The sequence below is a fragment of the Kogia breviceps genome, chromosome 4, assembly GCF_026419965.1.
Source record: "Kogia breviceps isolate mKogBre1 chromosome 4, mKogBre1 haplotype 1, whole genome shotgun sequence".
In the NCBI taxonomy this organism is placed as follows: Eukaryota; Metazoa; Chordata; class Mammalia; order Artiodactyla; family Physeteridae; genus Kogia; species Kogia breviceps.
Window position 1 is genome coordinate 88,735,745 of NC_081313.1, and position 13,871 is coordinate 88,749,615.

Consider the following 13,871-nt stretch of genomic DNA (forward strand, 5'->3'; position numbering starts at 1 on the left):
TCAGATCAGAAATAAATGAAAAAGAAATGAAGGAAACAAGAGCAAAGATCAATAAAACTAAAAGCTGGTCATTTGAGAAGATAAACAAAATTGATAAACCATGAGCCAGACTCATCAAGAAAAAAAGGGAGAAGACTCAAATCAATAGAATTAGAAATGAAAAAGAAGTAACAACGGACATTGCAGAAATGTAGAAGACTATGAGAGATTACTACAAGCAACTCTATGCAAAATGGACAACCTGGAAGAAATGGACAGATTCTTAGAAATGCACAACCTGCCAAGACTGAACGAGGAAGAAATAGAAAATATGAGCAGACCAATCACAAGCACAGAAATTGAAACTGTGATTAAAAATCTTCCAACATGGGCTTCCCTGGTGGCACAGTGGTTCAGAATCTGCCTGCCAATGCAGGGGACATGGGTTCGAGCCCTGGTCTGGGAAGATCCCACATGCCACGGAGCAATTAGGCCCGTGAGCCACAGCTACTGAGCCTGTGCATCTGGAGCCCATGCTCCGCAACAAGAGAGGCCATGACAGTGAGAGACCTGTGCACTGCGATGAAGAGTGGCCCCCGCTCGCCACAACTAGAGAAAGCCCACACACAGAAACGAAGACCCAACACAGCCAAAAATAAATAAATAAATAAACAAATAAAATTAAAAAAAAAAAATCTTCCAACAAACGAAAGCCCAGGGCAGATGGCTTCACAAGCGAATTCTATCAAGCATTTAGAGAAGAGCTAACACCTATCCTTCTGAAACTCTTCCTAAAGATAGCAGAGAGAGGAACACTCCCAAACTCATTCTATGAGGCCACCATCACCCTGATACCAAAACCAGACAAAGACATCACAAAGAAAGAAAACTACAGGCCAATATCACTGATGAACATAGATGCAAAAATCCTCAACAAAATACTAGCAAAGAGAATCCAACAGCACAGTAAAAGGATCATACACCATGATCAAGTGGGGTTTATTCCAGGAATGCAAGGATTCTTCAATATATGGAAATCAATCAATTGTGATACACCATATTAACAAATTGAAGGAGAAAAACCATATGATCATCTGAATAGATGCAGAGAAAGCTTTTGACAAAATTCAACAGACATTTATGATAAAAACCCTCCAGAAAGTAGGCATAGAGGGAATTTACTTCAACATGATAAAGGCCATATATGACAAACCCACAACCCACATTGTTCTCAATGGTGAAAAACTGAAACCATTTCCACTAAGATCAGGAGCAAGACAAGGTTGCCCACTCTCACCACCAGTATTCAACAGAGTTTTGGACATTTTAGCCACAGCAATCAGAGAAGAAAGAGAAATAAAAGGATTCCAAATCAGAAAAGAAGAAGTAAAGCTATCACTGTTTGCTGATGACCTGATACTATAGATAGAGAATCCTAAAGATGCTACTAGAAAACTACTAGAGCTAATCAATGAATTTCGTAAAGTACCAGGATACCAAATTAATGTACAGAAATCTCTGGCATTCCTATACACTAATGATGAAAAACCTGAAAGAGAAATTAAGGAAAAACTCCTCTTCACCATTGCAACAAAAAGAATAAAATACCTAGGAATAAACCTATCTAAGGAAACAAAAGACCTGTATGCAGGAAACTATTAGACACTGATGAAAGAAATTAAAGATGATACAGACAGATGGAGAGATATATCATGTTCTTGGAGTGGAAAAATCAACATTGTGAAAATGACTATACTACCCAAAGCAATCTGCAGATTCAATGCAATCCCTATCAAGTTACCAATGGCATTTTTCACAGAACTAGAACAAAAAATTGCCCAATTTGTATGGAAACACAAAAGACCCTGAATAGCCAAGGCAATCTTGAGAAAGAAAAATGGAGCTGGAGGAATCAGGCTCCCTGACTTCAGACTATATTACAAAGCTACAGTAATCAAGACAGTATGGTACTGGAACAAACAGAACTATAGATCATGGAACAGGATTGTAAGCCCAGAGATAAACCCATGCACATATGGTCACCTTATCTTTGATAAAGGTGGCAAGAATATGCAATGGAGAAAGGACAGCCTCTTCAGTAAGTGGTGCTGCGAAAACTGGACAGATACATATCAAAGAATGAAATTAGAACACTCCCTAACATCATACACAAAAATAAACTCAAAATGGACTAAAGAGCTAAATGTAAGGTCAGAGACTATAAAACTCTTAGAGGATAACATATGGAGAACACTCTATGACATAAATCACAGCAAGATTCTTTTTGACCCACCTCCTAGAGAAATGGAAGTAAAACCAAAAATAAACAAATGGGACCTAATGAAACTTAAAAGGTTTTTCACAGCAAAAGAAACGATAAACAATATGAAAAAGACAACCCTTACAATGGCAGAAAATATTTGCAAACGGAGCAGCTGACAAGGGATTAATCTCCCAAACTTACAAGCAGCTCATGCAGCTCAATATCAAAAAAACAAACAACCCAATCAAAAAATGGGCGGAACCCCTAAAAAGACATTTCTCCAAAGAAGATATACGGATTGCCAACAAACACATGAAAGAATGGTCGATATCTTTAATCATTAGAGAAATGCAAATCAAAATTACAATGAGGTATCACCTCACACCAGTCAGAATGGCCTTCATCAAAAAATGTACAAACAATAAATGCTGGAAAGGGTGTGAAGAAAAGGGAACTCTCTTGCACTGCTGGTGGGAATGTTAATTGATACAGCCACTATGCAGAAAAGTATCAAGTTTCCTTAAAATACGAAAAATAGAACTACCATCTGACCCAGCAATCCCATTACTGGGCATATACCCTGAGAAAACCATAATTCAAAAAGAGTCATGTACCACAATGTTCATTGCAGCTCTATTTACAATAGCCAAGACATGGAAGCATTGTAAGTGTCCATCGACAGATGAATTGATAAAGAAGATGTGGCACATATATACAATGGAATATTAGCCATAAAAAGAAATGAAATTGAGTTATTTGTAGTGAGGCGGATGGATGTAGAGTCTGTCATACAGAGTGAAGTAAGTCAGAAAGAGAAAAACAAATATCGTATGCTAACACATATATATGGAATCTAAAAGAAAAAAATGGTTCTGAAGAACCTAAGGGGAGGACAGGAATAAAGATGCAGCCATAAAGAATGGCCTTGAGGACTGGGGAAGGGAATGGGTAAGCTGGGATGAAGTAAGCGAGCGTCATGGGCTTATATATACTACCAAATGTAAAATAGATAGCTAGTGGGAAGCAGCCGTGTAGCACAGGGAGATCAGCTCTGTGCTTTGTGACCACCTAGAGGGGTGGGATAGGGAGCGTGGGAGGGAGTCACAAGAGCGAGGAGATACGGGGATATATGTATATGTATAGCTGATTCACTTTGTTATAAAGCATTAACTAAGACACCATTGTAAAGCAATTCTACTCCAATAAAGATGTTATTTAAAAAAATAGGCAATCATGGAAATAGAAAGCAGTGGAAGTAAGGTAATATTCAAGTTTGGCCTAGGTGTGTATCTTTTTAAATAAAGTTTTGGGAAGAATTGTATAAGAATGTGAATTTGTTCAGCATGTAATTCTGCTTAGTCGTTATGATAGAGCATAGTTATATTATTAGCTAAAGACTGAACAAACTCAAATTTTCCAAAAGTACAAAAAATTGTTAATTAAGAAATTTGCTCATAAGAATTTTGTTGTTAGTTTCATAGTGGAAAGTGAACATTATGTAAAGTATATTTATAATAAAAATAACTAAGCTATCAGTGTATGAAAACAATGATCAGTTCTACTTTATTGCTAAAAAAAAGTAGAATTCATCTAATTACAGATAGGCCTTAATGCCTGTTAATGATGGGACCATTCTTTTACATCCTGTTTGTCTAGGCTGAAGGCAAACAATCATGAAGATCAAATATCCCAAATAGTCTTTGTTTTTCATTATTTTAATAATTAACTCATTCAGTGCATTCAAAACATAACTGTTTAGTAATTTGCAAAAAAGTGGCAGGAAGAGCATTATTATTCATGTTTTCATTTTATGTTATGCATTTGTTCAACTATGAAACTCTAATTGGTATAAAATACATTTTTACTACCTATGGTTACATTGCCCTTTCAGTGAAAGTAGCTGTTAGTACCATCAGGCAGATTGCTTTTTAATAGGCCGATATTTCCCACCCTTTGCAAGTGTTTGGTGCTTCTCTTACTTCTGATTATATGACATTTGATTCTTAATCTCCCTGTAAAATTTCCCAGTGATATATAGTTTTAAAATTAAAGGGGTCATTATGGAATTTTTGAGAAACGTTTAAAATCCTGTGCGTTACTTGTAGTCACTGTAGTATATTATTATATTAGATCTGAAATAATTCATTATTTAGATTATTAAATTAATAACTAAATTTGTATAAGAATATTAAAGAATTAAATTCGCTTTTATGGTTATTAAAAATTCATAAAAACTTTTATGTTAGTGTTGAAGTTTTATTTAGCTTATTGAAGCTCATTGAGGGGTTTACTTGTATATTTTCCATGCTGTTATATTTTAGTGTTTTTTTTTAATGGTTTCTTATTTGGGTGCTTAATTTGAGTAAGATCCAGACTTTGATTTTTGTTTTTAAACACTTTTGTCTTTGCCTCTCAAAAAGGATCTCATCTTGTGCTCAGATGTTTGAGATAAAAGCATACAAATCTTCATTGAATTCTTGGGAATTAGGCAGAACTAGGCTAAGAAAAAAAATAGCCTCGTATTCTTAAGTCAAGAAAAAAATATTTTCATTTTCTTGTGCTGACTCCTTATTGCATCTTCATTTAAACCAATCTTTTCATTTCACTAAGCTCAGTATATTTTTGATGGAATATTCTGTAAGAATAAGGCCCAGGGAAAATAACTAACTAAACAGCTAGCTTAGTCAATCAGAAAAGCGTGTTTTATTAAGTATAACTTAACTGTATTGGATTACTATACTTTTTTTTTTTTTTTTTTTTTTTTTTTGTGGTACGCGGGCCTCTCACTGTTGGGGCCTCTCCCGTTGCGGAGCACAGGCTTCGGACGCACAGGCTCAGCGGCCACGGCTCACGGGCCCAGCCGGCTCCGCGGCATGTGGAATCTTCCCGGACCCGGGCACGAACCCGTGTTCCCTGCATCGGCAGGCGGACTCTCAACCGCTGCGCCTGCAGGGAAGTCCGGATTACTATACATTTTAAAAAGGAGACTTCCCCTTCCCCATATCTTTGGCAAAAATTTTAGATAACTTAATGACAAGGAAAAATCTTTCCCCACTTAGACTTAGAAAGATGTGGTATTTGAAGTAAAAAGCTTCATTTCATTTTTGATGTAATTATGAAGGCTTTTGGGATGCTGGGATTTTGTTGCTGGTACATCCAGCATTCTGTCACTGTCAAGTTAGCAAAATTGTATTGGAATTTAATTGAAATCATATTAATTAAAACGTTCCTTCCAATGTCTCCAGGGAAGTCCCTGAAAGACCTGATAGAACCAGGCAGAGGATAAGTACAACCTTTCCCTGTGTATGCCTGTCACACATGTGTACACACACACACACACACACACACACACACACACACACACTCACAGTGAGTTCAGCCTACATTTCATAGACAGTATTGTCTAGGAGCCAGGAACAGAAGATCTCTATAAGTTTCCCTTCCTACGCAAAAGAAACTAATAAACCCAGAGGACTGATGTGTAATCCCTATGAAATAGCAATATAAGTTCCTTCCTGTTTACTCCTCTTTTTTAAACAAAGAAACATAGATTTTTTTCCCCCAAAATGTATTCCTCACCTTCAAATCCTTAAATGAATTTCTCAGTGTTAGCTCACCTTTTGTATTTCAAATGCCCTTCTGACTTAATGAATTCTCCAGGCTCTTCATTTTCACAATTCTAAATAAATCAAAATTTGGGAGGATAGGTTGAATAGGACAAGAAATCAAGCATATGATATCCTTGTTTGTGGTGCTTTTCTATTATGTAGACCTTTTTTGAGAGATAGTAATAAAAAAGTTTTTTGCCAAGCGGTGACATTGAATTTCTTATTTTATTGGTTTTTTTTTTCCTCTGGAAAAAAGCAATAAAACACTTTGCCATTGGTGAGACTTGGAAATATTTGTATAACAATAAAAATTTTAGTATTTGCTGTATTGAAATGCACTGTGACAAAATTTTGGAGAAGAAATATTTAATCATTTTGACCACCTACTTTAAGAATTATAAACTATTAGTATCAGTATACACAAAAAGTTAATTTTGTGTGGATTATGCATTTGTTTTTAAAAATAATACTTTTTTAATCTCATAGTTGTGGCTAGTTCTTTATATAATTTACTTTTTAAACCCATTTTTGGGAACACAATTTAAAATTTCTTTGAAATATAGTATTTATCATAATTAGTACTAAAAGAAAAAGGCTTATTTAGCTTATAAACGATTTACATGTACAGTCACATCATGTATGCAATTAAAGAATTAAAGAATATCAGAGTGGTAGAAGTAGAAACCAAACGGTGGACTCTTTGAAAAAGTCTGATTGGGATTTCTCAAGGTTCTTTTTTTAAATCAGTCGGATGGGTTTTGGATAATATAAAATGGAACTTTGACCAGTAAGTTTTAAGCCTCTTCCCGTGTGGTTCAAAACAATGCAGGCTCCCTTCAAAACTAGTTCCCATTTACCAGAAAGGTACCGTATTTTGTCCCTATGTAGAGTTCATAATATCAACCTGAAAAACCTGATTGATGTGTGAATATTTGTCTTTCATTTATTGTTAATTCTGATTTTTCCAATTTATGAATTACTTTCTCATGAGGCATTGTACATATTATATTTTGAGAACCTTAAGGGTTAATGCATATTATTATACCTTACCCATAAAGTACTCTTACCGCCTGGGGCAATTGAGTTTCTGTGGGTGATAAATATAAGCAAACAAAACACTTTTTACTTTTTTGCAACCAGAAAATGTGTGATTTCATCTATTATTAATTAGAAACTTTTCAATGAAACATAACCAGCTCTTAGTTATCTCTATTTGTTATTAGCACTTGGCCTCCTAAAATAACAGATAATTTGCTTTCCTGCTGTGCTCATGACTTATATTCCTTCCTTGTTTTTGCCATATGTTTGTAATTGAACATTGGTGGTTTCAGTGAAGCTATTTCACCTAAGGCTTTATCTGCCATTGCTGTACAGGATCAGGACCAGCCATGTGGCAGAGGTAATGGTTAAGGAAGTCAGGGGAATAAGGATAAGAATGAGAAGGCACAGCAACAGAGCAGCATCAGATGAAGACTTAGTGCTCCTGGGGACCCATGACATGGACAGTCCACAGCCCATGTGATTAAGAGTTAATTCCATAAAAAGATATAACTCAACTTTAAAAACGAAGTTATTTTATGATAAATTTCTCTGATCATACTCTCTTTTCATCATAATTCTCTGATTGAAAAATTTTTAATATATGGATTTATTTTATAACATGGTGAATAAGACTATAAGTGCCAACTCTAAATGTTGATGTTTTGTGTACCTATATATGATAGATAGAAAAAACAAATAACCTTCAAGTATTTAAGGATATGTATTTATACTAAGCTTCAGCACCAGTGCTCTAGGACGTATTTTCTTTTAAAATTGTGAAAATTTCAGATTCATCATATAACTTTTAATTGGTTAGTTAAAGGGAAGAACATAGGTAAGAAGTATTTATAATTGCTGTTAGCTTTATCAGAAAAAAATTGCTATTTTCTCTAATTTAGTTTTTTTTCAATATTTGCTCAAGTTCTGTGATACGATCCCCATAATTGAGAAGCCTCTGGCAGAACAGGATTGGTACCATGGTGCAATTCCCAGAATAGAAGCGCAAGATCTGTTAAAACAACAAGGAGACTTCTTGGTGCGAGAGAGTCATGGGAAACCTGGTGAATATGTCCTTTCTGTATTTTCTGATGGACTAAGGAGACACTTTATCATACAATTTGTTGATGTACGTTTCCAATTTAGTTTATATGTATATTTTGATATAGTTAATTGAGGTATAATTGTAATAAATGATGAATAATTTGTGATAAATGCCTGTAACACTAACTTTAGCACTTAATTTTTCTTTTTTCTGAATTCCGTAAGTAGAGTGCTCTAAAATTCAGTAAAAGTTAACCTTCTTAAGGAAATACGTATTTTAAAATATAAAGTTAAGAATAGTTGTTACAATTTACATTAAATTTAAATGCATAAATATTTAATGTTTTAACTTTGAACATTAAAGATCCTTTATATTAAAAATAAAAAGAAATAATGTGATTATCATAATTTTTTTAGAGAAACTTAATTATGAATTTTATGCTCTTGAAACCAGCCCTTGAAATTGCTCAAAAATGTTACCATGAGAGATTTTTTTTTTTTTTTTTTTTTGCGGTACGCGGGCCTCTCACTGTTGTGGCCTCTCCCGTTGCGGAGCCCAGGCTCCGGACATGCAGGCTCACGCCATGGCTCACGGGCCCAGCCGCTCCGCGGCATGTGGGATCTTCTCGAACCAGTGCACGAACCCGTGTCCCCTGCATCAGCAGGCGGACTCTCAACCACTGCGCCACCAGGGAAGCCCAACCATGAGAGATTTTTAAGAAATATTTTATTAAATAGTAATAATGAAATACCTTAATGAATGGGACAGTGATAGTTGAATTGTTTTTATGATTCTTTGAGGATTAAGAGGTTTTTTTCCACTTATGTATAAGGTATTATTTGTTGGCATTAATGAACAATAAATAGAAATCGAAGAAAACTTTTTAAAATGATCTGGGCATATTGCTTGTTCTAATACTGATTTATTTATTGAAGTTTAAGTATTGTAAACTTATTTGTTACATTCTTTATTAAGCACTCAGCAGATGAAGAGTGATCTCAAAATTTTGTTTAACTTTACCCACTGAGAAATTTTTAATATTTTTGGCATAGGAAGGAATTGCTGCCTCTATTTGTCATTTTTTTTTTACCCTATCATATCAAATAGCATGCATTTTCAAGCTGGCCGTCTGTAGGATTTCAGTTTATGTCCAGGCACTAGAGTGATGCTAAGTACCCTACAAGAAGATCAAACCATTATCATTAGGTGAACTTCAGAGGGTTTTAGTAACATATATGTTCAAGTTCATATATAGTTCACATATATATAAGTTCATCTAGTAATAATATATATTGTATATTATATTATCTATATACTATATAGATATAATTCTGAGGTGAAATTCATATACCATAAAAGTAACCATTTAAAAGTTGCATTTAGTAGAGTCACATTTAGGGATTATATTTAAATGAAAATAGATGCTGTTCAGATGGGTTAAAATAAGTATATTAAAGTATATATTATAATTTTCATATTAGTTAATTTTGCATAGTATTCAGACCTCAACTTTATAATTATATTTGCCTACTCTTATACATCCAACCTACTGTTTCTAATAGTATGTCATCCCTTACTTTCTTTAAATTTGTATGTGCCTTTAAATTATGGTTGTAGATAACCTTCCTTATTACAACCAGTGACCATGTTGACAATATTTATAAAATGGTATGAGAATTGTAGAAGGAAAGATGGTAGGTAAACTATAAACTACAACTTGTATGAATGTTTCCTTCTATTTTCTAAGCTCTAAAAGTTACTCTTTAAAATATGTCATACATTAAATAAGACTGAAATATTTCCCTTATTACCTCTTATAGTTTAAAATGTAACTGTAGGAATTTAACTTAGTACTTTTAGAAACAAAATGGAAAGGGTCCACTTGCAAATTATCACTTGTCTTTAATATTGCCATTTTGTTTTAAGTAACTAAAGTGAACAGCATAATATATTCTAAAAATAAGATATTGTTACAAGTTCACATTTAAAGATTTTATTCGGCTTCCTCTGTCATTGAAATTTTGCAAAGATCTCTCTTAAAGAAGAGAGTACTTGTATTTCTGTAAATGCCTCAGGTTTTCCACTGCCTAATTTTATTTAATGTGCCCTCATTATATAATGTTGAGTTCTTCAATCAGTTGAAAAATAAGAGTTTTAAGGTGAAATCGACTGTTTGGGGAAATTTTAATTCTTTTTCTACTTGTGCAGGTGAATCTTACTTGGTCTAAAATTATCCCATTTCCTTCCTCATATTACCTGTTGTCTGGAAGGGGTTTATAAATGGGGGAAGTCATTACCAGATATTTAATGATTGCCTATTATATTCCAATCAATGAATTTATAATCCATTAGTAGATTATAAAAGCTGTACATAAATGTGGGTTCAGGTGTCTTAAGTGAGGAAGACATAAAAAATATAGGATTTTGTGGAAAAAAAGTCACATAGTAATCAATGAAAACTTGGGTTTCAGGCCCAGATCTGTACTTTACAAGCTCTGGTTTGGGAAGTAATTGGGAATAATAGCTGATACACTGATTGTGAGAGTCAAACAGTGAATATATTCTTTGTAATGTGTGAAGTGCTATGCAAATCATTAGGCATTTTTACCATTGTTTGAACACTTTATTTGGAAAAACATGTAAATGTACTTTGTATGAAATATCAGTGTAATTGGAAAAGTTAACTTAAAAATTTTCTTTTTGGTTCCTATTGAGATTTATTTGTGAAATTTAAATAGTAATGAAAGTATTGTTTTAGAATTTATATATTTAAGTTTGAGGTATTCATTGATCGCAAATAACGTTATTTTTAGCAACATTATCTCTGTCAACTAGTGTCTAGTTTGGCAGTTATTTTGAAGCTTTATTTTTGTATGCATATCACAGTTATTTTTTTAACATGGTGTGAAACTCTGCATGCTGTGAACATTATGACTGATCAAGATGGATGCAGATACTTTAGATTTTTACATTTTTTACTACTCTAGCAGAGAATATCTGTTGTTTTAGCTAGTTCAAGCAAGGAGAACTGTACTTTTTATTGGACACTACTTACATTAATTTCATAAAGCCAGATATATTCAGCATAGCTAAGTATCTGAATCTCAGTGTAATTCTAGTGTTATTTACTGACTTATTCCATAGTTACTAACCTGTTTATGGTGCTTGATGTAAAGCCACAGTTAGAGTTTGTACCTAAAACTGTTTATCTTTTGTCATAAATATTGACAGATTTTCATAGAGATTCAAATAGCATTGTTTCATTTGATAAGTTAATATATAATCAAATCCTTGCTTTTGTATAAGATAAACAAAAAGAAGTGATAAAACAAAGTACTTCAGAAAAAAACTTTTTCTGCTATTATTAATAGGAAAATACCAATTCATATTTCTCTAATTTTATTTATCTGGCACATATTTGCTAAAAACACATTTTGGCAGAGTATCATGTTATGCAGTGTAGGGAGGTGAAACTGAAAATGTATGGCCTACTGCTTGGTGAGCTTAAGACCTGGTAGGTGAGACATTAGTAGAATTCATGAACAGAGAAATATTAAAGATGCAGATTTAAGGATAATTGAGCCAAACATTTGAATTAACATCTGGTGATGAATTGAAAAATCACAACATAGTAAATATTTTAAAATAAAACCTGGGGGAACATCCTCTATGTAATGGCATATCATCCTTTTTTATTTCTTCATTCATTTCAATCAAAAAATACTAATTGAGCAAGTACTCTATAGAGTCCAGGGATACGGGCCAATAAAACAAAAATAGCACAGAAGTGGAGGCTGTGAGTAGTTACTATGTGAAATTGGGTAGCTCAGTGTATTGTATCATCAGTTCATTCAACAGATATCTATTGGATGTGTAGCATGTGCTGAGTTTCACTTTGAAGTGATGGATGTAGTCTCTGAATGTACCAGACAGGTTTACTTTGTTTGTTTTTTTTTGCCACAGTGTCTAGGCTCTTTGAACTACCTTTTAAATTCATACTGTGGATCTTAAGAAAGACTAAGTGAAAGTATATACAGACCCCAAACTTGTTTGTATGACAATTCCAAGTTTGTGTTCTTATCCTTGTACACTTAAGATTATTTTAACTGTTTTACTCCAGCCATTCAAAGATTCAAGAGAAGGTAATACATTCCTTGAAGTCAAAATGAAATCAGCATAAGATATCATTTTCTGTGCCCCAGACACACAGTTAGGGACTTAGGAGACTTCCTTCTTAACAGTAAAGCAAAGCCATTCCAAAACCTAATTAATTAGTTTCCAGGAAATACTAATTGAGTGAGTACTTTTAAGACCCAGAGATATAATGGTGGAGCTTACAGTCTAGTGGGGAGGCTCACGGTCATTCGTAAATCACACACAATATATGTAATTATAAACTCTTTTAAGCACTGTAAAGATACACAGTGCTATGAACACTTTTAACTGGAAAACTTAAGTTACGTTTGAGATAACATCTGAAGAATGAATAAAAGTTAACTAGGAAAAGACATACCAAAATCTTATTAAGTTTATTCCTCAGATTCCCCAACAATCCTTCCTGTTTACTGGTTTAACTATTCAATGTGCTTTTTTTATTTGAGAAAGCTAAAATTTATGTTTTACATTTTTATTGTTGGGTATTACCCAAAAAAGGAGTGGTCTAGCCTTTTGTTTTTATTCAGCTTATTCATCTTGGCCTCTTTCAGAAATGATTTTTCCTCTTTCCTTTTTATTTTTTTCTTATTGGTGCTTATCCTTGATGGTTTTTCAGGAGATCTACTCAGGCATAATATTTCAAATTACACAGTCATTGAATCCCCTTCTCATTTTTGTGTGCTTATTCTGTTCTGTCTGACTTCCTTGCATAATAATAGTCCTCTGGAAATATGTGTAGCAACAAAATCTGATTCTACTTTTTATTGTTTTTCATCTATATGCATGATTGAGTCTTAAGTAGCACAGTGATAAATCAGGAATGAATTCTAGATATAGTGAATGTTTTAAAAACAAAAATAATGCATACTCTTAGTAAAAATTCAGAAATATGTATCATGGAACATGTGCTTCACAGTTAATACCCCCTTACGGGCTCACTGTATATTCTTTGAGATCTTAAAAATATATTTTAATTATGTGCAACTATGTAATTCTTATTTTACAAAGATTGACTCATAGCATATTTTTTATTTATACTTCTTATTTTTTAATGATATATTACATGGTTTTTTAAAATGTAATACAAATGACTATCAACAAAATGATCTTTGTAGGAATTTATAGAAATTTATTTTTTACTACTATTTTTTATTGCTTCTTTTGGAATTCACATAAGAGATCATTAGTAGCTCCAAAGAGAAATCTCTTATTTGAAAGTTAATATGGATTCTCTCTGTCACATTATTAGTAAAGCCATGTAGAAAAACTTTAAAAAGAATTCTCTATATGTGAACCCAACCTCAGGTCATCTGAACTATAAGAAATTTACACAGATTTGTACAAAGTCAAATGTAATATTCAAAATTTTGAATATATCAAGAAACAAGTCTTCAACATTTTTGGTGAATGTATTCTTTTTTTTTTTAATTGTAGTACAGTTGACTTCTAATATTACATTTGTTCCAGGTGTACATTATAGTAATTTGATATTTGTGTACACTACAAAATGATCACCATAAGTCGTTACCATCTGTCACTATACAAAGTTATTACAATATTATTGACTATATTCCCTATCTTGTATAATACATCCTCATGACTTATTTGTTGTTTAGCTAGAAATATGTACCTCTTAATCTCCCTTACCTATTTCTTTCATCCCTCTACCCTCTTCCCCTCTGGCAACCACCAATTTCTTCTCTGTATCTATGAGTCTGTTTCTATTTTGTTATGCTTGTTTGTTTTGTGTTTTAGATTCCACATATAATATTTGTCTTTCTCT

The 13,871-nt window shown here is 33.2% G+C and overlaps 1 protein-coding gene across 8 annotated transcripts in view; it reads left to right on the plus strand.

Annotated features, from left to right (window-relative positions):
• Positions 1 to 13,871, plus strand: part of FER (FER tyrosine kinase) — a 468,410-nt gene that overhangs the window by 223,491 nt on the left and 231,048 nt on the right. For all 8 annotated transcript variants that reach the window (XM_059063150.2, XM_067031424.1, XM_067031423.1 and 5 more), the window contains one exon: positions 7,814 to 8,017. In XM_059063150.2, coding sequence (XP_058919133.1) covers positions 7,814 to 8,017 — 204 coding nt within the window. The remainder of the gene's footprint in view (positions 1 to 7,813; positions 8,018 to 13,871) is intronic.